The sequence below is a fragment of the Orcinus orca genome, chromosome 14 (assembly GCF_937001465.1).
Source record: "Orcinus orca chromosome 14, mOrcOrc1.1, whole genome shotgun sequence".
NCBI lineage: Eukaryota > Metazoa > Chordata > Mammalia > Artiodactyla > Delphinidae > Orcinus > Orcinus orca.
The window spans coordinates 76,206,880-76,233,734 of NC_064572.1; the positions used below are offsets into that span (position 1 = coordinate 76,206,880).

Sequence of the window (26,855 nt, forward strand, 5' to 3'; positions counted from 1 at the left end):
TCTATTGAATGAATAATGTTATCCAGAAACAAAAAGGTCAATTGCTCCATTTCAGGTATTACAGTGTAGCCAGTTAAAATGCATAGAGGAGAAACATGCTGCTGTTCTATTTCTCTTCTGATCAAGCCTCTCTGTGTCTCAGGTCTATTGTTGGAGAAATGGGAATAATAATAGTACTGACCTCATGAAGTTACTGTCAAAATTAGTTTATATATATACGTATATATGCACACATACATATATGTATGTATTTATATAACGTGCTTAGAATAGTACTTGACCCATGGAAAGTACTATTTGCATATTTGCTTTATTAATACAAAACCACAAAAAGCAGAGGTGATGCAAGTTACCGCAGAAAATAGCTCTAGGATCCGTCATACGATTAGATCGTTTGTAATGTTTCCCAAAGTGGGGTTTGGGAACCAGTGGTGTATATGACTTTATTTAGGTGGCATAAAAACATTTTTATTGCTTTCATTTTAATATTTATATAATGACTTTTTAATATAGAGAGAGCTATTGCATTGATTCACGTTTCACAAATGTTATTAATAGTATATTTCGATACTGAGTTTAAAGATGAATATTAAGCAAACGATAGCACTGGTGGAATGCAGTATGGGAGAGCCTGCGAATTCCTGGTCTTTGAGGCTAAGAGGCAGGGCTAGCTCTCAAATACCATCTTTTCTGCAAATAAGAGTGTTTCCTGTTTACAATTGTGTCACCTCTTCCCACTGTCAGCACTAGTTAAAGAGATATGGCAATGGCCTCTGGCAGGTGGTCATACTCTGACACCCAGGCTGGACCAAGACCTGACTACTGTCACAGCTCCAAGTTCACAGCACCAAGAATCTGATGGTTAGGAGGATCTCTTGAGAGACTCCTGCGCATGGAGAGATGGAATCTGAAACAGTTCTAAGCCCAGTTCAAGACCTGATCCTTTCTTTATTGTCTTGTGGTTTCCATCTCTTCTTGGCCTGGTGTCCATAGAATATCCCACACCTTCCCCTCCTTCCTTGGGACTTTCTACAATGACCGCATCTTAGAACCAGCAGGATATCACTCGGTTCAAAGCCTTCTTACAAATGAAGGAAGCAAAACCTAAAGAGCTCCATCTTTTTCCATCCATGTGCCCCTACCCCCACCCCAATCCCTGGGAACAACCTTCCTATATGGCCCCAGGGTCCCCAGTTAAAGCTCTAACATGTGTCACCAACCACGATAACGGTGGTGTCCACTTCCAAGGGCAGAGGGTTGGCCAGTCGTGCTAGGCCCTCTGCATACTGGCACTAGTTCTTTAATCCTCACAACAAACCCCAGAGGTGGGCGATAGCTTAAAGGAGACATTCAGAGACGGTAAGAAACATGACCCAGGTCATGACAGAGCAATAGGAAGTGAGCTGGGAACCTCGCTCCAGTTCAACCAACTCCAAAGCTTATGCTCCCCCCCCAGCAAAGCAACTCCTAGGCTGTCAGCCACAGGGTGAAATGGAGGTACCGGAGGGGGGCTTTAACCACTGGCAAGGGTGGCGTGAGTACAGGGGATGAGTGTCCCCGCGCTAGGGGCCTGGTGTGGAAATAAGCGCCTCTCTTCATCTCCTTCCAGCTTCCCACCTTCCCACCAGTCAGCCTGTGCAAAAGCCCACCACCCTGTCCTTGCTCTCAAGTATTCTTCTCCAGAAGATTAACAGGACGCCAAAGCTCCCCATTGCTCTGCTAGCATCAATTGCAAGAAAAACATTTAGAATATTGATTAAGTGCTTCATGCTAGAAGATTTAAATTTACCTCCTGTATTTCCAGGATTAGCTGACACATGGGGTCAGCCTGCTGGCACAAATGATTTACAAAACACCCATTGGCAGCTTTCCTTTTTAAACTCAACACTTAAAATTTTCACTTGGTCACAGCCAGTGGAGTCCTGGGTATTCAGCAGGTTTGGATAATCACCTTCTTGCCACATTGAGACTTGTGGGGTTTGGCCCTGGGAAGAGCTTCAAAATCATTTCCAGTCTGGTCTGGCCCTATCCAGTACAGATGGACTCCGTTTAGGTCTGAAGAGGTACCGGGGCAGTGAGGGGGTAACACATACTGTTCCTCCAGGATGGAAGGTCTTGTTTCAGAGAGAGATTTTTGCAGTATTCTAATATCCAGTGTTCTAATTCAATATTCAAATATTCTTCACATGTAGGAGTTAAACAGGTTATAAGCAGGTGTTAAGGAGGCAAAGTGCATCTGCCCCCTGCCCCTACTACCAATCTGTAAACGTTGTGCTGCAACATACAAGTGCCCAGTGCATTTCTATAGCTTCAGACTGTACTTGGCCAAGAGAGGGGTTGTACTGAGGCTTTCCTGGGAGGCCAGGGAGGTACAGACCTAGACTGAAATCCACTGAATCCAGGTTCTCTGCTCCAGGAAAGATGCCCACCTCAAGGCATTTGCCCCCATGGCCCACGGACGGCCAGCCCTGTTCCTCTTAGGGCTAGCATAGTCTGACTGCCAAAGTAGGTGACATGATTGCTAAGGCGGGTAAAGGGACAGGGAGCCTTTGCATTGCTCACTTTAGCAGTAAGCATTCTTGCAAAAGCTATTCATTTGGACCCTGCTCACATCTCTTTTATGAATGAGAAAGCTGCTTTGCGAAGTCCTTTTTCTATAGAACGCTGCTTAAAAGTTCCATTAAGATGAGGGGAGGAGACTTGAGATCCACAATTGCTGTACCTCCATGTCTCACTCATAGATATGTTTTATTTGGTTCCCAAAAAAACTGACTTTGGATGTGGCTCGCCCTGTTCCCTGGAGCCCCGAGTAAGTGTTCACAGCTTCCTACACCCTTCTGCCTGCCCTGCTCTGAGTGTGCGCCCCCCGTCCATCAGACTTTCTCCTCTCGGTCACACGTCACGTCTCTTCCTGAGGAAAAGCACAGAGACAGTGAAAACTTCTCAGGGGTCCTCAGCCTTAGTCCCAAGGCTGTATTCCCCAAGTTTCTACAACCCTATTTGACCATGGAAATCAAGGGCCTAAAGTCCACTTTAAGAGGTCTTCACTTCAAGCCACCAGAGTTTAGTGATGTATAATAATGCAAAACAGAGATTTTTCCAACACCTACACTTCCCAAATTTACTTTAAATAAGTGACAAGTACAGTCCATTTGATTTAAACATTCTGAGCTTTTCCAGCTACCAGACCACTCAAGTGCACAGAAGATGAAATAATTGGTAGGATTCTTAATGTTTCTTTGTCATGTGACCACTTTGTGCAAGTCAAAGGGATATGCCAGCAATAGCACAGCCTGCGTCATGCTCGTTGCTAATATGCCTGCCAATTAATCCTGACATGGGAGCTTGGCTGGTTACCCAAAACCTGGTATTTTATCATCTCAGGGGGTTAGCTCTTGGACTTTTCTATGACATTTTATACTAATCAACCAACTTTCCTTTTTTTAAAGCTGAGCCTTTCGTAGGAACTGCAGATGAGTCCTATATACACCACACGCAAGGCCACTCATTTTCCCCAAACAGAATTGTGTTTGGTTTGTTGATAATTACACTCTGAAGCCGATTTTTGAAAATGTTTATTCTTCCCTTCCGAGGGGAAATCTATCTCAAATGTTAAGACAGAAACCCAAGTCCCTCAGAGTTTTCTCATATTATTGTATATTTAAAAATATTACAAGAGGGTGCTTCTCGAGGGTAGTGAACTTTAGAGCTGCCAAAGATAGTTGACTTGCTCCAAATCTGTTACCAATGGATCCCAAGCTGGTTTAACTCAGTTCTATTCTGAGTAATGACACATATGGCTGGGACAAACGCCACTCTAAGATATTTCTAGGACCCCCGGCAAGTGGTAATTTATCTGAAGATAGCCAGGCAAAGGAAGGACAGATGGGAAGAATAAGTCTCCTGGGAGCCCTACGTGGAAGCAAGAGTCCTAAATCAACGCCAGGGACCACATTCTCATAGGCTAAGTCCCCTCTCATCACTCACCCACTCACCCCCAATCCTCTGGCTTCCAGTGATTCTTTCAACCATTCTTAATATAGGTCATTCTAAAGAGATAATCGAGCTACAACAAGTTTTAGTGGCAAACTTTCAGTCTTTCCCCTGTACCCTGTCTGCTGGGATTTCAGCATGAAGCATCCCAGCCTACAAGCTTTCTGTTTTTCCCATCATTCGAAGCACCCCCTTCAGGAAGCACTGGGACATATGGGTCTCTCAAATCCAGCTTCTCCCTTCCTCTTTTACTATTATTCACCGCCCCCAGATTTATTGAGGTATAATTGACAAATAAAAATTGTATTTACTTCAGGCATACAACTTGATGTTTTGATTTATGTATACATTGTGACAGGTTTACGGCAATCAAGCTAATTAACATATTCATCACCTCACACAGTTACCATTTTGGGGGGTGGGGTGAGAACAACTAAGATGTACTCTCTTGGCGAATTTCAAGTATATAATATGGTACTGCTAACTATAGTCACCGTGCTCTATGTATCCAGATCTTGTTCAACTTGCATGTCTGAAAGTTTGTACCCTATAACCAACATCTCCCCATTTCCCCACCCCCAGCCCCTGGTAACCACAATTCTAGTCTCTGCTTTAACAAGTTCAACTTTTTGAGAATCCACATATAAATAACATCACGAACCTGGAGGACATTATACAAAGTGAAATAAGCCAGACACAGAAAGACAAATACTGCATGACCTCCTTTACTATTTTTTTTTTGGTACGCGGGCCTCTCACTGCTGTGGCCTCTCCCACTGCGGAGCACAGGCTCCGGACGCGCAGGCTCAGCGGCCCTGGCTCACGGGCCCAGCCGCTCCGCGGCATGTGGGATCCTCCCGGACCGGGGCACGAACCCGTGTCCCCTGCATCGGCAGGCGGACTCTCAACCACTGGCGCCACCAGGGAAGCCCTCCTTTACTATTTTTTTTACTTCTTACTCTCTGCCAATTCCTAATTCAAAGAAAGAGCCCAGGTTGTCCAAGGTCATGGAACAAGGCAAAAAGTACACTGGGCTCAGAGTCGGAAATCCTAGCCCCACTACAGAATTACTGTGTGATCTCAGTTATGTTCCTAGCCTGTCCCTGCCTCACTTGCCTCATCTGTAAAAGAGAAGGATGTTTATCATACCTGACTTGTGGGCTGTTGTGAGGACTAGAGGGCACAATGCATGCGAAATGTTTTGCAAAATGAGACACACTATATACCTGTTAGTGCAACTCACACCAATGTTCCCTAGTGTAACACCCCAAGCAAGGCACAACGCCACCATCCATCTCTTGCAAAGGGCCAAATGGCCAACTGACTTGGGATTAAGCATCGCATGTGACATTCTGGAGCATTCACTCTGCCCCAGGCACTGAAACATGACCCTCATTTAATCCTCTTAATCTAGCAGCTGGGCAGTCGTAACATTTTGTAGCTGAGGAAGCAGAGGCTTGGAGAGGTCATGATGCTGGTAAGGGCAAGAGCCTGGGTCTGCACACAGGCTTGGCTGTAAAACCCAAGCCCTCACCCCCTGCCTCATGGGTGCAAAAATGGGCTCAGACAGGTAGTCGTCGCAGGAGGTAAGGTGAGGTTTTGTGGAACCCTTGAGAGCTCCCTAGAAGTAAAATGCTGTTTAGCTCCAAGATGTGTGGATTGCGTGTGTGTCATCGGGGAGAGAGGTGTGGCCGCCCCTCCTTCCTTGGTGTTCCCATGTCTCCATTTCCCCCTCTCCTGAGAAGTTAAATGGCAGCCCTGAGAGAAACATCATGCTTTAATTTTTACTTTAATTTTACTTTGCCCCTCTGTTTATGAGGCAGAGTTCCTATCACTAATACAGCAGAAGGAAAGGCTGTTTCTTGGGAAAAGAGCTCATGTCTCCCCTGACATTGCCAGGGTGACCTTGCAGTGGCACAGAGTCCCCCTGACAGGGAGGGGTGGTCGGGCAGATCTTGCTGGAGGTAAACACCATGTGGCCAAGCCAAGCACTGTACCCCGAGAAGCAGAAGCCAGGCGATTTGGTGGGGCCGGGGGAAGGGAGACGGGGAGAACACCTCCGCATGGCTGTCAGACTCCTCTCTCATGGGGGAAACTAATTTCACGGAGTTTCCAGTGATGAGTATTCTTCTGAGTTGCCATCTATTAACTTAGTCTGACCTTCCAAAAATGCTGACGAGCTGCATCTTGCCCGCTATTTGTACATTCACTGAGGACGGAATTTGTTTTGAATGCCCATCTCCATGAAGTTTCCAGAACACAAAAGGAGCTTAATAAACAGGGTGAACACTGCCTCTGCCATCATGCTCTGTGCACTTAGACACAAGCAGAGAAGAAACCGGTTTTGCTACAGCCAAAGCTTGCCTCTTCTTGTGGTCAGGAACCACCTCTGGCCACTGTCATCACCTCATCCTAACAGGGTCCTACCCTCCTCTGGCCACCTGTCTTTACAGATGCTGGAAGCTGAGCGGACCCGACAAGAACAGAAGGCTGACCTAAGAGGAAGCAGGACGCTGAGGCCTGGCCAGAGATAAAAAAGAAACTGTGCTCTGTGGTGCTGTGTCTGCGTCTAGACCCACCTCTAACCAGCTGGGGGACTTAGTGCAAGTCATTCCCCTCCCTGAACCGCAGGGCTGTACTGCAGGATGGGGCAGTTAGATGCCATAATATTCCCCAAGCTTCCTCCTAGTTCTGGCATTTCCTGCACAGTGCACTGGAGATGGGAAGGGCTCAGGAAACAGTTTAGAAGTATGAAGAACATCTGGTTGACCTTAGCTTGTGTCTTCCCTACCCGCCTTCTCCTCAGGCTTGTGTGTGGGTGTAGATGATGGTGTGTGTTGGTGGGGACCCAGGAGGACGAAGACAGAGACTAAAGCTCAGCTGAACGGCAGGTAGGACATCTAAGAAAAAGAGGGGAGTGTTGGGGATGAGAAGATAGCAAGCAAGTCACAAGTGGAAAAACTGCCCGAATACGTTCTAGGACACAGACTGGGTTGTGAGTCAAGAAGGTATTTGGCAGAGAAGTTTCCGGTGAGTGTTCTGGTGAGGATGACCCTCGGCAGGGCCTGGGCCGGGGGTGGTGGGGAGATGGGAGGATGGATTCCTGTGACAAGTGTGAACACACACAGTGCCTGGCACAGGTCCCCTCCCCTGGCATGGCAGCAGGCAGAAGTCACCACGTGGACACTGCTGCCTCTCAAATCGAGGAAGAACCGTGGAGAGAACACAAGCCTCTAGATTCCAGGGCTGGTTCTGTGACTCGCTAGTTCTGCAGGCTCAAGCCAAAGCGTCCCCTTGCTGAGCCCCACGTCCTCCAAGGCTCCAGTAACAACACAATCAAGGCATCTCTCTAGCAGCTGTCAGGAGGGTAACATCCAAAGAGGTGAAGTGTGTGAAAATACTTGGTGAGTATATGAATATGTTCCAAAATAGCTGAATACTCATTATGATGAAAAAAATCAACAAAAAGGCAGAATCAACACTCTGCTTTGACTAAAGTTAGGAAATGACTATTTGTAAGTCATTGTGGTTCTTTCCCTTGGAGATCTGAATCAACTCCAAAGAATTCTTTGGGCCGTTCTCACTGGACTCTATTCACACGAGGGGTTTTCAGTGCAGTGCCTCACAGCTCCTCAAACCACGAAAGAGCATCTCCTTCTGCTTCCTGAAGAATGAACCCGAGTAGGACGCTACAGTTGCCTTAACACTTTGATAGGAACACTGTCTCTGGCTTACCTTTAGATAGAGTTAAATATTCCACATTCAGTCTAAATGGCAATGATGTTGACAAAGCCAAGAGCCCCCAAGACAACCCACTGAATGGGAGAAAATGTTTGCAAATGATATGACTGATAAGGGATTCATATCCAACATATATAAACAGCTCATACAACTCAACATCAAAGAAACCGACAGTCCGATCAAAAAATGGGCAGAAGAGGGAGAATTGGTTCAAGATGGCAGAGTAGAAGGACGTGCTCTCACTCCCTCTTGAGAGAACACCAGAATCACAACTAACTGCTGAACAATCATCGACACAAAGACACTGGAATTCACCAAAAAAGATACCCCACATCCAAAGACAAAGGAGAAGCCACAATGAGATGGTAGGAGGGGCACAATCACAATAAAATCAAGTCCCATAACTGCTGGGTGGGTGACTCACAAACTGGAGAACACTTATACCACAGAAGTCCACTCACTGGAGTGAAGGTTCTCAGCCCCACGTCAGGCTTCCAAACCTGGGGGTCCAGCAACAGGAGGAGGAATTCCTAGAGAATCAGACTTTGAAGGCTAACGGGATTTGATTGCAGGACTTTGACAGGACTGGGGGAAACAGAGACTCCACTCTTGGAGTGCACACACAAAGTAGTGTGCGCATCACGCAGGGGAAGGAGCAGTGACCCCATAGGAGACTGAACCTACCAAAGCCCCAGCCCTCGTCAATGGCAGAGTCAGTTCCAGAGCCCATCCTTCTCTCCACTCTAGAGAACATCACGGTCTCCATCTCTCATGGTTAAAATGCACTTTTGAGACTCAAACCTGAGCAGCATTCTATCATTCTCCCTCCATCTCTAAATGCATTTCAGAAAATGCATCTGTGTTCCCCTCAGAAGTAAAGCACCGACAGGGAGTTCAAGCCCCTGCTCTTACCTGTAAATTTGCACAAGGTGGTAAAACATGAGTGGGGATTTCATTCTCAGAGCCTGCTGGCCCCAGGGGCTTGTTCTTGACCCGGAAGGCTGTGGTGGTGGTGGCAGTGGTGGTCTGAACTGGGAGGGCTGGCTGCCACACGGTCACATCTGAGCCATTGCCAAAGGCTTGAATTGCATTTTCTGCAGTAAAACAGGAGGAAATCCAATATTAAAATCAAGCAGCAAATGTAACAGACAGTCTACATGAAGGCAGAGAGGCACACTAGAAATTCTGATGAGAGCACTGGACTTCTGTGAACCAACCCCATCTATCCATCCACCCTCCACACGCTGAAAGCCAGCCGTGGGTCAGGTGCTCAAAAATTAATTCATTCATTAAACCCTGAGCTGGACACTTAGCTATGCTCTAAGTGCAACAAATATGTATTGTGTCCCTATTCACGTATCAGGTGTGGAGCAAGATCCTTGCCCTGAAACACCCATCAGTCGAGCCTTTTGAAAGCCAGGCTCAGACCTGTTATTTGGGATCACAGTCACTGTTCCATCTTCCAAGAAAATGCTTGTGTCAAAATTCTATACTAAAAGCAAACTATTTAGTGTTTTTGTTTGTTTTTTGTATTTTCTTTTTAAAATTTAATTTATTCTTTTATACAGCAGGCTCTTATTATTCATCCATTTTATACACATCAGTGTATACATGTCACTCCCAATCTCCCAATTCATCAAACCACCACCCCCACCCCCGCCGCTTTCACCCCCTGGCGTCCATACGTTTTTTCTCTACTTCTGTGTCTCAATTTCTGCTCTGCAAACCGGTTCATCTGTACCATTTTCTTGGTTCCACATATATGTGTTAATATCTTTGTTTTTCTCTTTCTGACTTACTTCATTCTGTATGACAGTCTATAGATGCATCCACGTCTTTACAAATGACCCAATTTCGTTCCTTCTTATGGCTAAGTAATATTCCATTGTATATATGTACCACATCTTCTTTATCCATTCATCTGTCGATGGGCATTAGGTTGCTCCCATGACCTGGCTATTGTAAATAGCGCTGCAATGAACATTGGGCTGCATGTGTCTTTTTGAATTATGGTTTTCTCTGGGTATATGCCCAGTAGTGGGATTGCTGGGTCATATGGTAGTTCTATTTTTAGTTTTTTAAGGAACCTCCATACTGTTCTCCATTGTTGCTGTATCCATTTACATTCCCACCAACAGTGCAAGAAGGTTCCCTTTTCTCCACACCCTCTCCAGCATTTGTTTGTAGATTTTCTGATGATGCCCATTCTAACTTGTGGAGGTGATACCTCATTGTAGTTTTGATTTGCATTTCTCTAACAATTAGTGATGTTGAGCATCTTTTCATTTGCCTGTTGGCCATCTGTATGTCTTCTTTGGAGAAATGTCTATTTAGGACTTCTGCCCATTTTTGGATTCGGTTGTTTTTTTTTTTAATATTGAGCTACATGAGCTGTTTATATATTTTGGAGACTAATCCTTTGTCCATTGATTCCTTTGCAAATATTTTCTCCCATTCTGAGGGTTTTCCTTTCGTCTTGTTTATGTTTTCCTTTGCTGTGCAAAATCTTTTAAGTTTCATTAGGTTCCATTTGTTTATTTTTGTTTTTATTTCCATTACTCTAGGAGGTGGATCAAAAAAGATCTTGCTGTGATTTATGACAAAGAGTGTTCTTCCTATGTTTTCCTCTAAGAGTTTTATAGTGCCCGGTCTTACATTTAGGTCTCTAATCCATTTTGAGTTTATTTTTGTATATGGTGCTGGGGAGTGTTCTAATTTCATTCTTTTACATGTAGCTGTCCAGTTTTCCCAGCACCACTTATTGAAGAGACTGTCTTTTCTCCACTGTATATCCTTGTCTCCTTTGTCATAGATTAGTTGACCACAGGTGCGTGGGTTTATCTCTGGGCTTTGTATCCTGCTCTATTGATCTATATTTCTGTTTTTGTGCCAGCATCATATTGCCTTGATTACTGTAGATTTGTAGTATAGTCTGAAGTCAGGGAGTCTGATTCCTCCACCTCCGTTTTTTCCCTCAAAACTGCTTTGGCTATTCGGGGTCTTTTTTGTCTCCATACAAATTTTAAGATTTTTTGTTCTAGTTCTGTAAAAAATGCCATTGGTAATTTGATAGGGATTGCATTGAATCTGTAGATTGCTTTGGGTAGTATAGTCATTTTCACAATATTAATTCTTCCAATCCAAGAACATAGTATATCCCTCCATCTGTTGGTATCATCTTTAATTTCTTTCATCAGTGTCTTATAGTTTTCTGCATACAGGTCTTTTATCTCCCTAGGTAGGTTTATTCCTAGGTATTTTATTCTTTTTGTTGCAATGGTAAATGGGAGTGTTTCCTTAATTTCTCTTTCAGATTTTTCATCATTAGTGTATAGGAATGCAAGAGATTTCCGTGCATTAATTTTGTATCCTGCAACTTCACCAAATTCTTTGATGAGCTCTAGTAGTTTTCTTTAGGATTCTCTACGTATAGTATCATGTCATCTGGAAGCAGTGACAGTTTTACTTCTTCTTTTCCTATCTGGATTCCTTTTATTTCTTTTTCTTCTCTGATTGCCGTGGCTAGGACTTCCAAAACTATGTTGAATAATAGTGGTGAGAGTGAACGTCCTTGTCTTGTTCCTGATCTTTGAGGAAATGCTTTCAGTTTTTCACCATTGAGAATGATGTTTGCTGTGGGTTTGTCGTATATGACCTTTATTATGTTGAGGTAGGTTCCCTCTATGCCCACTTTCTGGAGAGTTTTTATCATAAATGGGTGTTGAATTTTGTCAAAAGCTTTTTCTGCATCTTTTGAGATAATCATATGGCTTTTCTCCTTCAGATTATTAATATGTTGTATCACATTGATTGATTTGCATATATTGAAGCATCCTTGCATTCCTGGAATAAACCCCACTTGATCATGGTGTATAATCCTTTTAATGTGCTGTTAGATTCTGTTTGCTAGTATTTTGTTGAGGATTTTTGCATCTATGTTCATCAGTGATATTGGTCTGTAGTTTTCTTTCTTTGTGACATCCTTGTCTGGTTTTGGTATCAAGGTGATGGTGGCCTCGTAGGATGAGTTTGGGAGTGTTCCTCCCTCTGCTATATTTTGGAAGAGTTTGAGAAGGATAGGTGTTAGCTTTTCTCTAAATAACTGATAGAATTCGCCTGTGAAGCCAGCTGGTCCTGGACTTTTGTTTGTTGGAAACTTTTAAATCACAGTTTCAATTTCATTACTTGTGATTGGTCTGTTCATATTTTCTATTTCTTCCTGGTTCAGTCTTGGAAGTTTATACCTTTCTAAGAATTTGTCCATTTCTTCCAGGTTGTCCATTTTATTGGCATAGAGTTGCTTCTGCGGTGTCTGTTGTAACTTCTCCTTTTTCATTTCTAATTGTATTGATTTGAGTCCTCTTCCTCTTTTTCTTGATGAGTTTGGCTAATGGTTTATCAATTTTGTTTATCTTCTCAAAGAAACAGCTTTTAGTTTTATTGATCTTTGCTATTGTTTTCTTTGTTTCTATTTCATTTATTTCTGCTCTGATCTTGATGATTTCTTTCCTTCTGCTAACTTTGGGTTTTGTTTATTCATCTTTCTCTAGTTCCTTTAGGTGTAACATTAGATTTTTTATTTGAGATTTTTCTTGTTTCTTGAAGTAGGCTTGAATAGCTATAAGCTTCCCTCTTTGAACTGATTTTGCTGCATCCCATAGGTTTTGGATCATCGTGTTTTCATTATCATTTGTCTCTAGGTATTTTTTGATTTCCTCTTTGATTTCTTCAGTGATCTCTTGGTTATTTAGTAACGTATTGTTTAGCCTCCATGTGTTTGTGTTTTTTACATTTTTTTCCCCAGTAATTGATTTCTAATCTCATAGCATCGTGGTCAGAAAGGTGCTTGATATGATTTCAATTTTCTTAAATTTACCGAGGCTTGATTTGTGACCCAAGATGTGATCTATCCTGGAGAATGTGCTGTGCGCACTGGAGAAGAAAGTATAATCTGTTGTTTCTGGATGGAGTCTCCTATAAATATCAATTAAATCTATCTGGTCTATTGTGTTATTTAAAGCTTGTGTTTCCTTATTTATTTTCATCTTGGATGATCTGTCCATTGGTGTAAGTGAGGTATTAAAGTCCCCCACTATTATTGTGCTACTGTCGATTTCCTCTTTTAGAGCTGTTAGCAGTTGCCTTATGTATTGAGGTGCTCCTATGTTGGGTGCATATATATTTATAATTGTTATATCTTCTTCTTGGATTGATCCCTTGATCATTACGCAGTGTCCTTCCTTGTCTCTTGTAACACTCTTTATTTTAAAGTCTATTTTATCTGATATGAGTATTGCTACTCCAGGTTTCTTTTGATTTCCATTTGCATGGAATATCTTTTTCCATCCCCTCACTTTCAGTCTGTATGTGTCCCTAGGTCTGAAGTGGGTCTCTTGTAGACAGCATATATGTGGGTCTTGTTTTTGTATCCATTCAGCAAGCCTGTGTCTTGTGGTTGCGGCATTTAATCCATTCACGGTTAAGGTAATTATCGATATGTACGTTCCTATTACCATTTTCTTAATTGTTTTGGGTTTGTTTTTGAAGGTCCTTTTCTTCTCTTGTGTTTCCCACTTAGAGAAGTTCCTTTAGCATTTGTTGTAGAGCTGTTTTGGTGGTGCTGAATTCTCTTAGGTTTTGCTTGTCTGTAAAGCTTTTGATTTCTCCATCAAATCTGAGTGATATCCTTGCTGGGTAATTTGGTTGTAGGTTCTTCCCTTTCATCGCTTTAAGTATATCATGCCACTCCCTTCTGGCTTGCAGAGTTTCTACTGAGAAATCAGCCGTTAGCCTTATGGGAGTTCCCTTGTATGTTATTTGTCGTTTTTCCCTTGCTGCTTTCAATAATTTTTCTTTGTCTTTAATTTTTGCCAATTTGATTACTATGTGTCTTGGCGTGTTTCTTCTTGGGTTTATCCTGTATGGGACTCTCTGTGCTTCCTGGACTTGGGTGGCTATTTCCTTTTCCATGTTAGGGAAGTTTTTGACTATAATATCTTCAAATATTTTCTTGGGTCCTTTCTCTCTCTCTTCTCCTACTGGGACCCCTATAACGCGAATGTTGTTGCGTTTAAGATTGTCCCAGAGGTCTCTTAGGCTGTCTTCATTTCTCTTCATTCTTTTCTCTTTATTCTGTTTGGTGGCAGTGAATTCCACCATTCTGTCTTCCAGGTCACTTATCCGTTCTTCTTCCTCAGTTATTCTGCTATTGATTCCTTCTAGTGTATTTTTCATTTCAGTTATTGTATTGCTCATCTCTGTTTGTTCTTTAATTCTTCTAGATCTTTGTTAAACATATCTTGCATCTTCTCGATCTTTGCTTCCATTTTTTTTCCCGAGGTTCTGGGTCATCTTCACTATCATTGTTCTGAAATCTCTTTCTGGAAGATTGCCTATCTCCACTTCATTTAGTTGTTTTTCTGGGGTTTTATCTTGTTCCTTCATGTGGTACATAGCCCTCTACCTTTTCATCTCGTCTATCTTTCTGTGAATGTGGTTTTTGTTCCACAGGCTGCAGGACTGTAGTTCTTCTTGCTTCTGCTTTTTGCTCTCTGGTGTATGAGGCTATCTAAGAGGCTTGTGGAAGTTTCCTGATGGGAGGGACTGGTGGTGGGTAGAGCTGACTGTTGCTCTGGTGGGCAGAGCTCAGTAAAACTTTAATCCACTTGTCTACTGATGGGTGGGGCTGGGTTCCCTCCCTGTTGGTTGTTTGGCCTGAGGCGACCCAACACTGGAGCCTACCCAGGCTCTTTGGTGGGGCTAATGGTGGACTCCGGGAGGGCTCACGTGAAGAAGTACTTCCCAGAACTTTTGCTGCCAGTGTCCTTGTCCTCATGGTGAGGCACAGCCACCCCCCCACCTCTGCAGGAGACCCTCCAACACTAGCAGGTAGGTCTGCTTCAGTCTCCTATGGGATCACTGTTCCTTCCCCTGGGTCCCAATGCACACACTACTTTGTGTGTGCCCTCCAAGAGTGGAGTCTCTGTTTCCCCCAGTCCTGTCAAAGTTCTGCAATCAAAGCCCACTAGCCTTCAAAGTCTGATTCTCTAGGAATTCCTCGTCCCGTTTCCAGACCCCCAGGTTGGGAAGCCTGACATGGGGCTGAGAACCTTCACTCCAGTGGGTGGACTTCTGTGGTATAAGTGTTCTCCAGTTTGTGAGTCACCCACCCAGCAGTTATGGGATTTGATTTTATTGTGATTGCACCCCTCCTACCGTCTCATTGTGGCTTCTCCTTTGTCTTTGGATGTGGGGTATCTTTTTTGGTGAATTCCAGTGTCTTCGTGTCGATGATTGTTCAGCAGTTAGTTGTGATTCCGGTGTTCTCGAAAGAGGAAGTCTATTTAGTGTTTTTTTTAAGTACCACATCCCTAATTATGATACTGGGGTAACTCAGTGGCATTCATAGAAATTTGGCAGCCAGTAAAATCAAACAGCAAAAGAGTGTGATTCGCTACCACAGAGCACCTACTATGAGCCCAGCATTGCTCAAGGTACAAAGGCAACCAGTTTCTTTAAAAGAAAAATCTATCCCAAACCTCATCAATAATATATAGTGAAAATTTAAGTAAGATTATTTTTTCCCTTTTTGCTCCCAGTTGTCCAAACAAAATCTGCATAATTAGGAAGGAGCAGCCCTGTTAAATGAAAAGTTTAAAATGTAAAACTTTAAAATCCTATTACAATTTCATGGGATTAGATTGTTTTTATGTCACAAGTAAATTGGATGTGTGTTGTTCTCCTCCCTAAGATGAATAAAAAACAGTTTTTAATCAGGTCCTTGGGGATTTGGCGTGGATTTAGGAATTTTTTATTTCATATTCATTGTATAAGATATCAAACTCTTCCATTTGGGACCTGAATGTGTAAATTTTTAATATATGACTCTTAGCTGGCATTTTTCGATATACAAGACAGAATAATTTAAGCCTAGTCTTCCTCTTAGAAGGGACATTTTGTTCTAAAATTGTTGTCCTTTAAGTTTAGCAAATTGGAAGCTTGTTTTCTAAAACGACATTTTTTAGGCTGTAAGAAACCGCTTCAAATTAATATCAATGCTTCTAATGCTCCCATCCATGTGACATGGCTTAACGGGTGGGAGGAAGGTAAAGAAAGAGGTACTTGGGGGACAGTTTCCTTAAATGACCCAGGATAACAACAAGAAAACAGCAAAACCTTCCTTTTTCTTGTTAAGGCATGTAGATTCAGGAAACCCATGTCACTTGTTGAAACTGTCTGTGATTTCTAGCGTGTTTGCCTTGCCATTTGGGAAGACTGTCCACTTGCTCATTCATTCATTCAAGTGTCAATGGAACATCTATTGAGTGCCAGTCACCACTCTGTGCTGGGTATCGGCAGGGGACAACAGTGACAGCAACAAGAGACAAAAGTCCCTGTCCTCGTGGAGGTCACATTCTGGTTGGGGAGGCAAATAAGTAAAGTATATAATACATTAGGTCGTGAGAAATGCTTGGAGGAAGATGACACAGAGGTGGGGTTCAGGGAGCACCAGGATGGGAACGGGGAACTGGAGTTTCGATGGCGTGGCCCAGGAAGGCGAAGGTGGCACCTGAAAAAGGACTTGAGTGACAGTAACTGATGTCTCATCTCTGCCCCCAGACCATTCCGCTCTCTTCCCTTCACCTCGGCCATGTACTTTGGCTTGAAAATAACTGTCTCCTCCCCAATTACCAGAAGTACACAACAGGCTGGAATCATGCTCACGATAAGAGAACTGGAGGGTTTTGGTTAATTTGCAGGGAGCAGAATTGGGTTATTGCGTTTGGGTTGGAATCTACGTATTCCAATTCCTTCTACTCCAGGGCCTGTTGCAAGAGACTGAATTTACATCCCTGTGTCTTTGATAGGCTGTGCTCCGTCTAATCAAAGTATAAATGGAATGACTATGAAAAATTCTGGCTGGCTTTGGTCACCGGTGAAGACCAAACGCATTTATTTTTATTGAAAAGTCATTAACAATAAGATACCATTATCCCCTTCACCAAAATATTATTAAGCAGGGACAACTTTAATTTCTCTATGAGGCAGTGGTTTTCCAGCCCAAGTGAGTATAATCTTTTTTCTCACACTGACCTCTGTTGTCATTGCTTTATCTTCATTAAAACTTGGATTCTGCCAGAACAGTGTGCAGGATGTGAAAAAGAGGATGTGTGTGTGTGTGTGTGTGCGCGCACGTGCTTATATATATTTCTTTTTTTTTTAGTCAAGACCAAATAAAAGGCTTAAGGTGTAGTTCCCCGGTGTGCCCAATGTCTTGGCAAACGTCTCCATACTTTCGACTAGTTTTATGGGTTTTAATTTCACTTTAGTGTCCAAAAGCTTGTTTTAGTTTTAAGATGATCAAAGCATTGGGTTATAGCCAAGCACCTACTGAGCAAATCACTAAGATTTGTCTTTTCAACAGAAGAAACAATTGAGGAGGTTTTAGAAGTAACACTTAAAAGCTTTCCCACGCGTGCAGTAAATAGTTTGCTAATTCTTTAGAAATCACTCAGGGCACCATGGAGAAATTGTCACCTGAGGGCACAGTGCTCAGAGGGGTAGGTGAACCTTGGTCCGCACTTCCCACTGGGAAGTCATACCTGGTCCCTGACGTGCAGGCACGAGTTCTTGTCCATCAGGCCCTTCAATATCAGGCCTGACACAGAAGCCCTCAGGTCACAGTGGGCTGCAGAGGAAGGAACTCGGGCTTTGGATCCTATCTCTGGCATGGCTGGTTTAGGTGAATACCAGCCATTTATTCAACTGTGAAATGGAGGTAACACCGCATCTCCTAGGTGCAGGTTACAGTCAGTGCGACAATGTATACGGTACAATTCTCACAGACTGAATTTGCACACAGAGCAGGCACCCGATAAGTTAATGGTGGCTGCACTGCAAAATGCGAATAAGGTATTCAACCATCTCAGCTGGATCATCGCCTAGAGCGTGCACATCTCGGTGGACAGAAGGGAGACCTGGCACAGTGCTTACAGAGTTCATCTGATGAGGCTCATCGCTCACACCCGTACATTTCTCTCTATCCCTCTCCCTTTGGGAAACATGTTTCCAAGTTGCCTAAAGGACCCTGCAATAATAACCGGTACTGTTCCCAAGCAGAGCCCACCGCCCGCCCCCCATCCCCGGCTCAGCTCATCTCCAGAGATAACCGACCTCCTGAAGCTGCTGGCTGCATCACCAGCCGATCTCACTCAAGAACCGTTGCTTCTCCTCGGAGCCAGCCCTGAACATCCAGGGGGCTATTGATGTTAACATTCTAATTTTTCTCAGAGAGCCCTTGGAAGCCTACCCCCATCTAACTTGTCTGAGCGTCTCACATTGTATATTCTGACCAGGTTTTAAGAACTGCTGGAACTGACTTGGGGTTGGTTGCCAAGATCAAAATCTCAACTGTGGGTAGAAATGTTCTTTCCCACACAATGTACCCTTGGTTATTTGCATCTCTCACTCTGCTGGGCCTCTGGACTCGCCGTCTTAGCAGCACCTAGTTCATCACTTGCTCCGGCCCCGCTGCATTACGTAGTGAGGCCAAAAGGAGCTGGATTCACTGGCAGCGATCAGGAAAAAAAGGGACACAGAGAGAGACAGAGAGAGAGAGACAGAGAGAGAGAGAGAGAGAGAGAAGGCAGACACAAGAAACACAAAGGGCCAGCTTGAACTTAGAGGGGAAAACACGTTTGTGTGTTTGTTGCCTGTTGTTTTTGAAACTCACTAAGACATGTGTTGTCCTTGAAGAAATTCAGAAATTTCAAGCACTCCTCCAGGTCGTTTCCACTGTTGTTGCAGTCACACCAGGGGGCCACGCTGAGGCTACTGGAGTCTATGTAGTTGGGGGTCATGACTGTACCTAGAAGAGTAAAAAACAAGGCGTTTTATTCTTGTGTGATGGTATAAACGTTCCTAGAGCCTAAAAAGAAACAAATGTTTCTCTGACAGTGGATGCACCCGTGGAGAATTACAAACATTGTGTTTGCTGAGTGGAAAATTAGGTTAAACAGTGCATTTTCTTGGCAATTTATCTTGAGCACATAAAATAATTTACACATTTACTTAAAAAATTCTAACGGAACTCCTTGAGCTGCGCTTAGGGTGTTCTTCGCCGCACAAACAGTACGGATGCCATGGAGTAGCGGAGAAGTAACTTAGAACGCGTGAGCTGCCAAGTCCCTTGCATTTTCTTGAAAATGTCATTAATCTTCATAAATAGAGCTGGTTTGACACATCTTAAAAAACCCTTTTAGGACTTGGCCTCTACCTCCCTCAGAAGCAATAGGTTCCTTCAGAGTAACCCAGAGAAGCTTAGAAGCTACCCTTATGGGTTACCCCACATTCTGGATGTATACAAGGCGGCCTCTGCTCACTAGACTCTCAACTGATTCAGTGTTCCACGTTGTGATGGAATTGGAACTAAACAAAGGAAATTCTCTAAGCCAATGGCTCCTCGAGTATTGTGTTAGGAGTCCTCAAAGAAATGCTGGGTGGTCACTCTTGCCTACATCTTCCTGTGTATTCATTGTTCTTCTGATGAGTTCTGTACTGGCACAAATAAACAATGTGTGTATACTTAGCACGACCCAAGTGTCTTCTCCTGGGTGGCTCACACCAGGCAAGGCCTACTCATGCCAAGAAGCCTTCTGTTTTTATACAGTTTGTGGAATTAAGAAGTAGTAGGCAGTCCAGTGAGCCACAGGATATATTTGGTTCAGAAACAGAAAAAAAATTCTTTTTAAGCTCTTCTGGGTCAAGGGCATATCTTCTTTGCCCTACATTCCTTACTGACTTGAACTAAATAATGTCCCATTATACCTTGGGATGAAAACGTCAACCCACGGCAGAGAGAAGCTTCTAACTTTGGGTGAGAAAGGAACGGGCACCCCAAACGCTGAGTGAAGAGGCTAGAGTATGTCTACTAAGCATCTGCTGTATGCCTGGCACCAGAATGGATCCCTGCCATTCGGAAGAAGTAGGAACAAGCTTTGTCCTGAGAGAAGTTAGAACCCAATGACCAGAGTGGAGGGAAAGAGTTGGACCCAAGAGAGAAATAAATTTTGGTGCACAGAATGCATTGTTTCAACCAGTTATTCCCTTAAATAATGAGGATTTCATCATCCTCAGGCCAGAAACACCTGGCAGCCCTGAGGCTTGGCGCCATATGGAGTATTTCATGAGCATGTGCACCTAGAAGGTACGGACTGAGGTGTAAAGAGTGATTATATCCTGGAGTGGGGCTGTACCTCTTTAACATTGTCTCCTTTGCGTTCTCTGTATTTAAAAAAAAGAAAACTCTTTACAATGAGCACTCCTTACTTAATTCAGTTATTTCTTAAACCTGTAATTCCATAGTTGATAAATAATCCTACTAGGGACTACTTTATTTAAGAAAAGGGGAGAGTGAATGCAAATTTGGAGAGCTGACTTAAGGGAGATAAGCTCATGGGGCCTATCCATGAGAATGGTCAATAGCTGGTGAATGGTATTACCCAAGAGAGCACAGGTATCCTTGCAAAAAAAAAGTTGGGATGAGTGTGCAGGCACCTGCAATATCCCTGCATTAAGTACAGTCAGTGATTTTCCCAGTGGCTCTTGCTGAAGACACTCTGGTGACAAAGAATTTGGTCTGTGCTGTCACTCTTGGTGGGACTTTCTTTCTGCCTGGTGACTTGTGTGATCCTGGCAGGCGCTCGCACCCTGGCTGAGCCCTCAGGCTCTGACAACCGTGATTTCCCGCATCCTTCCCCAGCCTTCATTACCTGTTGCTTCTCAAACGACAATCGTGAGCGAGCCCTGCCACCAAGGCTTCTGCAGCCCTGGCACCCAGAGCCCTTCCTTTCCTCCTGCTGCCCCTGTTTATCCTTGGGTACAGATCTGCCTCTTTCTGTCCCTCTTCCGACTCGCACTGGTGCCTCATTTATTTGCACTGTTCCCCTGAATGCCAAGAACCTGGTTCCTCTAACACCTTAGGTCTTGAAAGACAGAAAACACTATTTATGCTATGTCTGTTCTCAGGGGAAAAATTTAGGCGATACACCCCTACCCACCAGGAGCTGAATTACCCAGAATATTAATGGCGAGCAGGACCCCCAGTATTCAGGGATTTTCTTTCCAAAGGGCCATTTCTGGAAAACAGCCTTTCTGACTTCCCCAGACTGAATGACTTCCAAGTTCCCTCTCTCCAAAGTTCCCCAATTCAATTAACTTGGTTTGACTTGCTCTCCTCTTCCATAACCACGCTTTCCCCCCTACTTTTTTTTTTTTTTTTTTTTTTGCAGGCCTGTCACCGTTGTGGCCTCTCCCGTTGTGGAGCACAGGCTCCGGACGCGCAGGCTCAGCGGCCATGGCTCACGGGCCCAGCCGCTCCGCGGCATGTGGGATCTTCCCGGACCGGGGCACGAACCCGTGTCCCCTGCATCAGCAGGCGGACTCTCAACCACTGCGCCACCAGGGAAGCCCTCCCCCCTACTTTTGTTCTGTGCAGCCAGTTCTCCAACTGAGACGCTTCCCAGGTCTTCACACTGGCTGCCTTCCAGTTCTTTAATAATCCCTGCTTCCTGCCTTTGCTCATCCATTGCATCCATTTTCCTCCTTTTTCTTCCCCCCTTCTTCAGAGGCGAGTCCTGAAGGACCCAACATCAAAACACCAGCACAGAGCATTCCTAGGAGATTTTTACATCCATGGGGAGCGGCAGGCTACAATGGAAGGAGTCTGAGTATTTGTAAACCAGCATTTTCTCCCATCCCATGTCTCCCCAGTCTTACCAATAAGCCCCGAGTAGGCGAGGAGGCAGTCAGCGTAGTTCTCCTTTAGGCAGCTGCTGACAGACCTCGACTCCGGCTGGCAGTTGGTAAAAAAATCCGCCAGGCGAGATCTGCAACAGGAAGAAAGCAGGGGGTGGGGAATAGGCTTTAAAATAGCCTAAGCTTCTGGACAGACATAACTTTTCTTTACTCCTTCCTTGATAGGCCTTTCTCCACACCAAAAAATACAGAGAACGTGAACTCTTACGATATTAGCATCCTCTCTTATGCGCGCCCCTAACCGTCCCCTCGCCCTCCTGTGTGGGTGCCTTGCAGAGAAGACTTCAGGGCCTATAACTGGAGAAATCTAGATGCTTTGAAGTTTCCATTCAATATTTATTTCTGACTAGACTTATTTGCATCTTTAGGAAATGTGCTTCTCCACACACTCACCGGAGGTCCACACTGGGAAAATATTTACTTTATACAGAAACATGTCCCTGGCATCAAAACAGGATCCTATAGCCCAACTGCTCCTGTAATTACTAGTGGCTTTAAAAATACGTGTATCTGTCATCTAAGTCATCTCTCAGCCACCACCTCAGGGAGGGGGCAGTGGTTTATTCCAGCCAAGTGATACTGAGGAAGAGCTCGCCTTTCCAGAACTGAAGAGAAAGGCAAAAGGGACAGGGCGATGCTGGCTCAGGGTGCAATTTCACTGTCTGACTGGGAGTAGGGGGTCCACTGATAAAGCGAAGCATCTGTCTGCAGTTTGCTAAGCCTCCAGGGGCCAGCGCAGTCCACCCAGAAGACCTGGGTGGTGGTGAAGGTGCAGAAGTGAAGACAGGGCCGTAGACAACACCGGTCTGGGGAGGAAAAGGGCTCTTTGTGGCCAACTGGCTCTTTTTCAGTCTAAAGGGGATATTGTTGCAGAAATCCTGAATGAAAGCTGGGGCACCTCTGAGGTCATCCGAGCAGACCACAGCTCTGTTTCTATGTGAATAACACAATGGACTTCAAGAGAATTTAAATTATCTGATAATTATGGGACACAATGGACGTTTGTCTTAGCTTTCTTCCCTTCAGCTCACCCGAGTTGCCAGCCAACATACCCAGAGCTGTTTTTACTTCTATCCACCCAAGAAACTGTATTTACTTAGCATCCTTGATGATATAAGCAAGCTTGCCTTGGTGGAGCTGAACAAGGGAGGATGTCTGGAGAACACAGAGGTTTGTAAAAGGCCTGTAGGATGCACATTCCGGGTCCCTTTCCTACAACTTTAACTGGAAGGGGATTAAAAGGCCTGATGAAATTATCTAAGTTCACAGCACATTGAAAAGGATGGTTCGTATGGGATTGGTCTCTCCTTGAACCCTTGTAAACAAGGCGTGTCTGAGCTTCCCTACCTGTGCCAATCTGTACATCCCGTATGTCGTGTGCCTGGTTCCATCACGGTGACTCCCCGGGGCAGGTGTTGAAGCTCTGCTTCATTTTCTTTGCACAGCACCTGACACTCCTCAGACAGGCCCTTTAGAACGCTTCCCAAGCAGGGCCATGTGCTGAAGCTAAGTGGCTTGGTAAACTCCTCCAGATGAGGCTCGTGCGTATGCCTGTGTACGCGCCTGGATCTCTCCCACGGTCTAAGCCTAGTTGGCGTTTTCTGACTCGAACTGAACACACTGAAAGGCATAAAACCTGTCCATTTTCTGTAGCCTGGTTAAAGGATTTATCTTTCAGAGGAAATCCCTGAAGGTGACTCAGGCTTACTCAACTGGCACCGATGGCATCCAGCTTGGATTGAGTGTTAATTTCAGAAGAGTTTCCCTGGTCATGAAAGTTAATGATCTCATGGCATTGGGCTACTAACTTTGCAAAGGCCAACTGTGGTTCAGGCAGCTGCGACTCCAGTTCTGCACACAACCTGATCAGCTCTCTGACCTGGCAGCCCCGCGCTCCCAGCTGCCCCGCAGAGACGGTCGAAAGGTCTCACTCTCTCCGAGTCTCCTGTTTCTCGTAGCCTCTTGAGCAGACTATTAACTGAACAGCACCGTGATGCGGAATACTACCCTCCAGCACAAGGCTAATGCCACCAGATTCATTTTACTTAACAACCTCAGAACGGACTCACAATTGGACTCTGGAATGAAAGGCTAATTGAGTCAGTCTGCTGCAGAGAACATAACCCTGATTGGGAGGATAAAACTAGATATACTGCTCTGAGCATCACCCCAGACAGGTTGGTTTTGGAGAGAAGATTGTCAGCACAGATCCCGGTCCTAAGACAAAACCAAGCCAGTGGACAGCAAGAGTTTCAAAATAATCGTGAGCACATGCAGCACAGCTAAAGCACTAACATTTCCCTGTTTCCTTCGCCTTTGACCCACCTCCCCCTGCCATTTATACTTGCAGACAGGATGGCCACTTTCTGTGATTCACATTTTACAGATAGAAAAACTGACGTCAGAAGAAGTTTATACAGTGGTTCCTGGAGTCAGCTCATTATGGGCCGACTGGTACCTTTTCACGAATTTTGCGAGCTGGTTAACATCACAGTGGTAGCTTGAAAGTGGCCTTGGTGGGAATATTTACACAATGGTAATCAGCAAGTGCTACAAATCAGGGTCTTGTGCTGTTCTTGGAGAACCAGTTGCTACATATTTACTGGCACAGTGCTCTTTAAAAGCCAGCATGATGTAGTCAATCGCAGAGATGAAGGATGTGTCGGGTCTTGGGAGTTGAGTCCCAGCTCTTCCAGGACAGGCTTCCTCTCCCTTTGTGTCAAATGGCATGTGAAATGGTGTCGTAAATTAACCTCCAGTCTCCAGTATTTTCCAAAGAGAGAAAACAGTCCTCCCCAAAGATCCTCACATCCCAGCAGCACAGTCCTCTGAAATCTCTCAAAGCAACGTGTGCAAATGATTACATGTATTGACAAAGGCTCTGACTTCCTGCCCGTTCCATTCACTGAATGATGGGTCAAGTGCTTGTGATAATAACGATGAATAAGTTCCCTGTCCCTGAACTCAAATAACCTGCCATCTAGAAGCTAAGAGAAAAAAGTAAAAAGATTATAATACTACAGTGGCTAGCTCTTGATAAAAGGTAAGAAAAGCTGCTAATAAAAATAACACAACGTAAATGAAGTATTTAGTATATATTAGGTATGCCTTCATACACTATATATTTTTCCCTGACAACTCTAATAAGGTAAGGGCTATTACTTCGTTTTCCTAATTTTACAGAGGGGGAAACCACAGCCTGAGAGGCTGTAATATTGAGACTGAGACTTGGAGGATAGCTAGGATCCTTCAGGAAAAGGTGGAAGAGGGTACTCCGGGCAGAAGGAAGCAGTATGTAATAAAGTAACCATATTCTTAATAATTACGGAGTGTTTCTACCTGCCAGGCACTGATCTAAGTGTCTGGCATGTATTCACATATTTAATTTTCACAACAACCTTAGTAGGTGATACTATCAGCCCCATTTAACAGATGGAGACACTGAGGGAAAGAGAGGTTAAGTAACTCCTTCCAGGTTGTAGAGCTCTGTGCCGGAGCTGGAATGTGACCACATTCAGTGGGACTCCGGAGCTGGAGGACATTCTCAACCACTACACCTAACACATGCATCATCCAGAAAATTGTCAGTCGATCACTTGAGATGGTGGGACCATGGGAGGCAAATGGCTGAGTGACAGAGATGGTGTTGGCAAGATCACCAAGGGCCTTGAATGACCTAAGAGTTTGGATTTTATCCTGAAAGCAGTGGGATTCACAGAAGGATTTGAAACAGAGAAGTAACATGAGCAGATCTGCAGAGGAGGAAGACTCTTGGGTGTCTCAGTTATTAAGCAAAGATTTGCTTGAGACCTCTTCTGTGTCCCCCCTGCTCTAACAGCGATGAGAAGAGCAGGATCAGGAAACTGGCCAAAGGCAGGAGGGACAATGGTGTTGGAGGCTGCAGCCAGCGGAGAATTGAGGGCCAGAAGGGGGAGGAGGGAAGGAGGATGCCCTGAACGGTGGGTGTTGCTAGAATGAAGGTCAAGACTGCAAAAAGGAGGGGGCAGAATCAGGGTGTGAACAGCTCAGTAGACAGTGGTGCCGTGGAATGTGGAGGGGGACCCAGGAGAGGACAGTCTGCAAGGAAGACAATGAGGTGGGCTGTGGGCGTGCTAAGGTCATGGCGCCTTGGGAGTCAAGCGTCTAGTAGGTTGTGCGAGCCCCGGACCTTCATCTGTCCAGTAGCCAACCAGCCCCAGCATCCCAGGACCGCCCCCTGCACACGACCTCCTGCCCACCCTGGGTTAAGAATCACGCCGTAACCTTTTCAGTGGCTTCCTCCGCCTGGGCTGCAGTGATGCAAACAGAAAAGCTTACATGGCCAGTGTGGGATTAACAAAGAAATTCCACAACTGCATTTCTTCTGGAGACATGAAATCTCCATGACGACAGCAGTGATGAACCTGATTGTTTTTCTCTAAGAAAATGAATAGGCACTAAAGTAGAAATGTATCTCCCTGCGAAAGAGAAATTTCCCACCCTTAAAGGGAAGGAAAAGGCCAGCAAATGCCAAGTTGGCCTTAGGAAATCTGCTGAAGAGAAAACAGTGGTTTATGCAGAAAATATCATATTAAAGGAAGCATGCTGTTAACTGGAAATAGAAAAATGATTATAATGATAAAATCTAGGCGCGTCTTAAACAGCAGATGGTCTTTTGACAGTGGGGGGAAAATCATTTACCTACTTTTTCTGTTACCATTTTTAGGAAAATAGTGTCATGGCGAACAGGTAAAAAACATACTAGGGATGCCCAGTTTCACTCATCGTGGATTATTCTAATCCTTTAAATGTTTTTTTTTTTTCTTCCCCAGGGCAAATCCCATACTTGGACACAAGCTGTGTGGTTGCTGGAATGGAGACCTGGACAAAGAATTGTGAGATCCTGAAAGAGATCCAGGCTCTGACACTAATAAGCCAGAGTTCCTGAACATGATGCTTGACTACTTAGCTCTTGGATTTCCCTTCCACTTCAGAAAGACAGTCTATTGGACACTTGAAGCTACTTGCGGGAAAAAAATCCACTTGTTTCTGAAGCATTCTTATTTTCATCCATGGTCCCGTTCCACCATTACACATGATTTAGTGCCAAGGCATTTGGTTTCCTTTGAGTACAGAGACCAGATCTTTTTAGTGGATCCCCTCGTCTCACATGCGAGAAAGCTGAGGGCCAAAGAGGTTAAGGTCCTGTTCACTGTCACATGGTAAGTGGTGGCAGAGGGGCCTTCACTGGAAGAGGAATCTCCTACTGCCTGTAACAGCCCTGGAAGAAGAGAGTGAGGAGGGTGCTGGACTTTACCCTGGGATTG

General features: G+C 44.5%; 1 protein-coding gene across 2 annotated transcripts in view; it reads right to left on the reverse strand.

Moving 5' to 3' along the window:
* Positions 1-26,855, reverse strand: part of GFRA1 (GDNF family receptor alpha 1) — a 206,764-nt gene that overhangs the window by 21,640 nt on the left and 158,269 nt on the right. For both annotated transcript variants that reach the window (XM_033420965.2, XM_004265806.4), the window contains 3 exons: positions 21,511-21,620; positions 18,467-18,601; positions 8,647-8,828 (listed from right to left, as the gene is read on the reverse strand). In XM_033420965.2, coding sequence (XP_033276856.1) covers positions 8,647-8,828; positions 18,467-18,601; positions 21,511-21,620 — 427 coding nt within the window. The remainder of the gene's footprint in view (positions 1-8,646; positions 8,829-18,466; positions 18,602-21,510; positions 21,621-26,855) is intronic.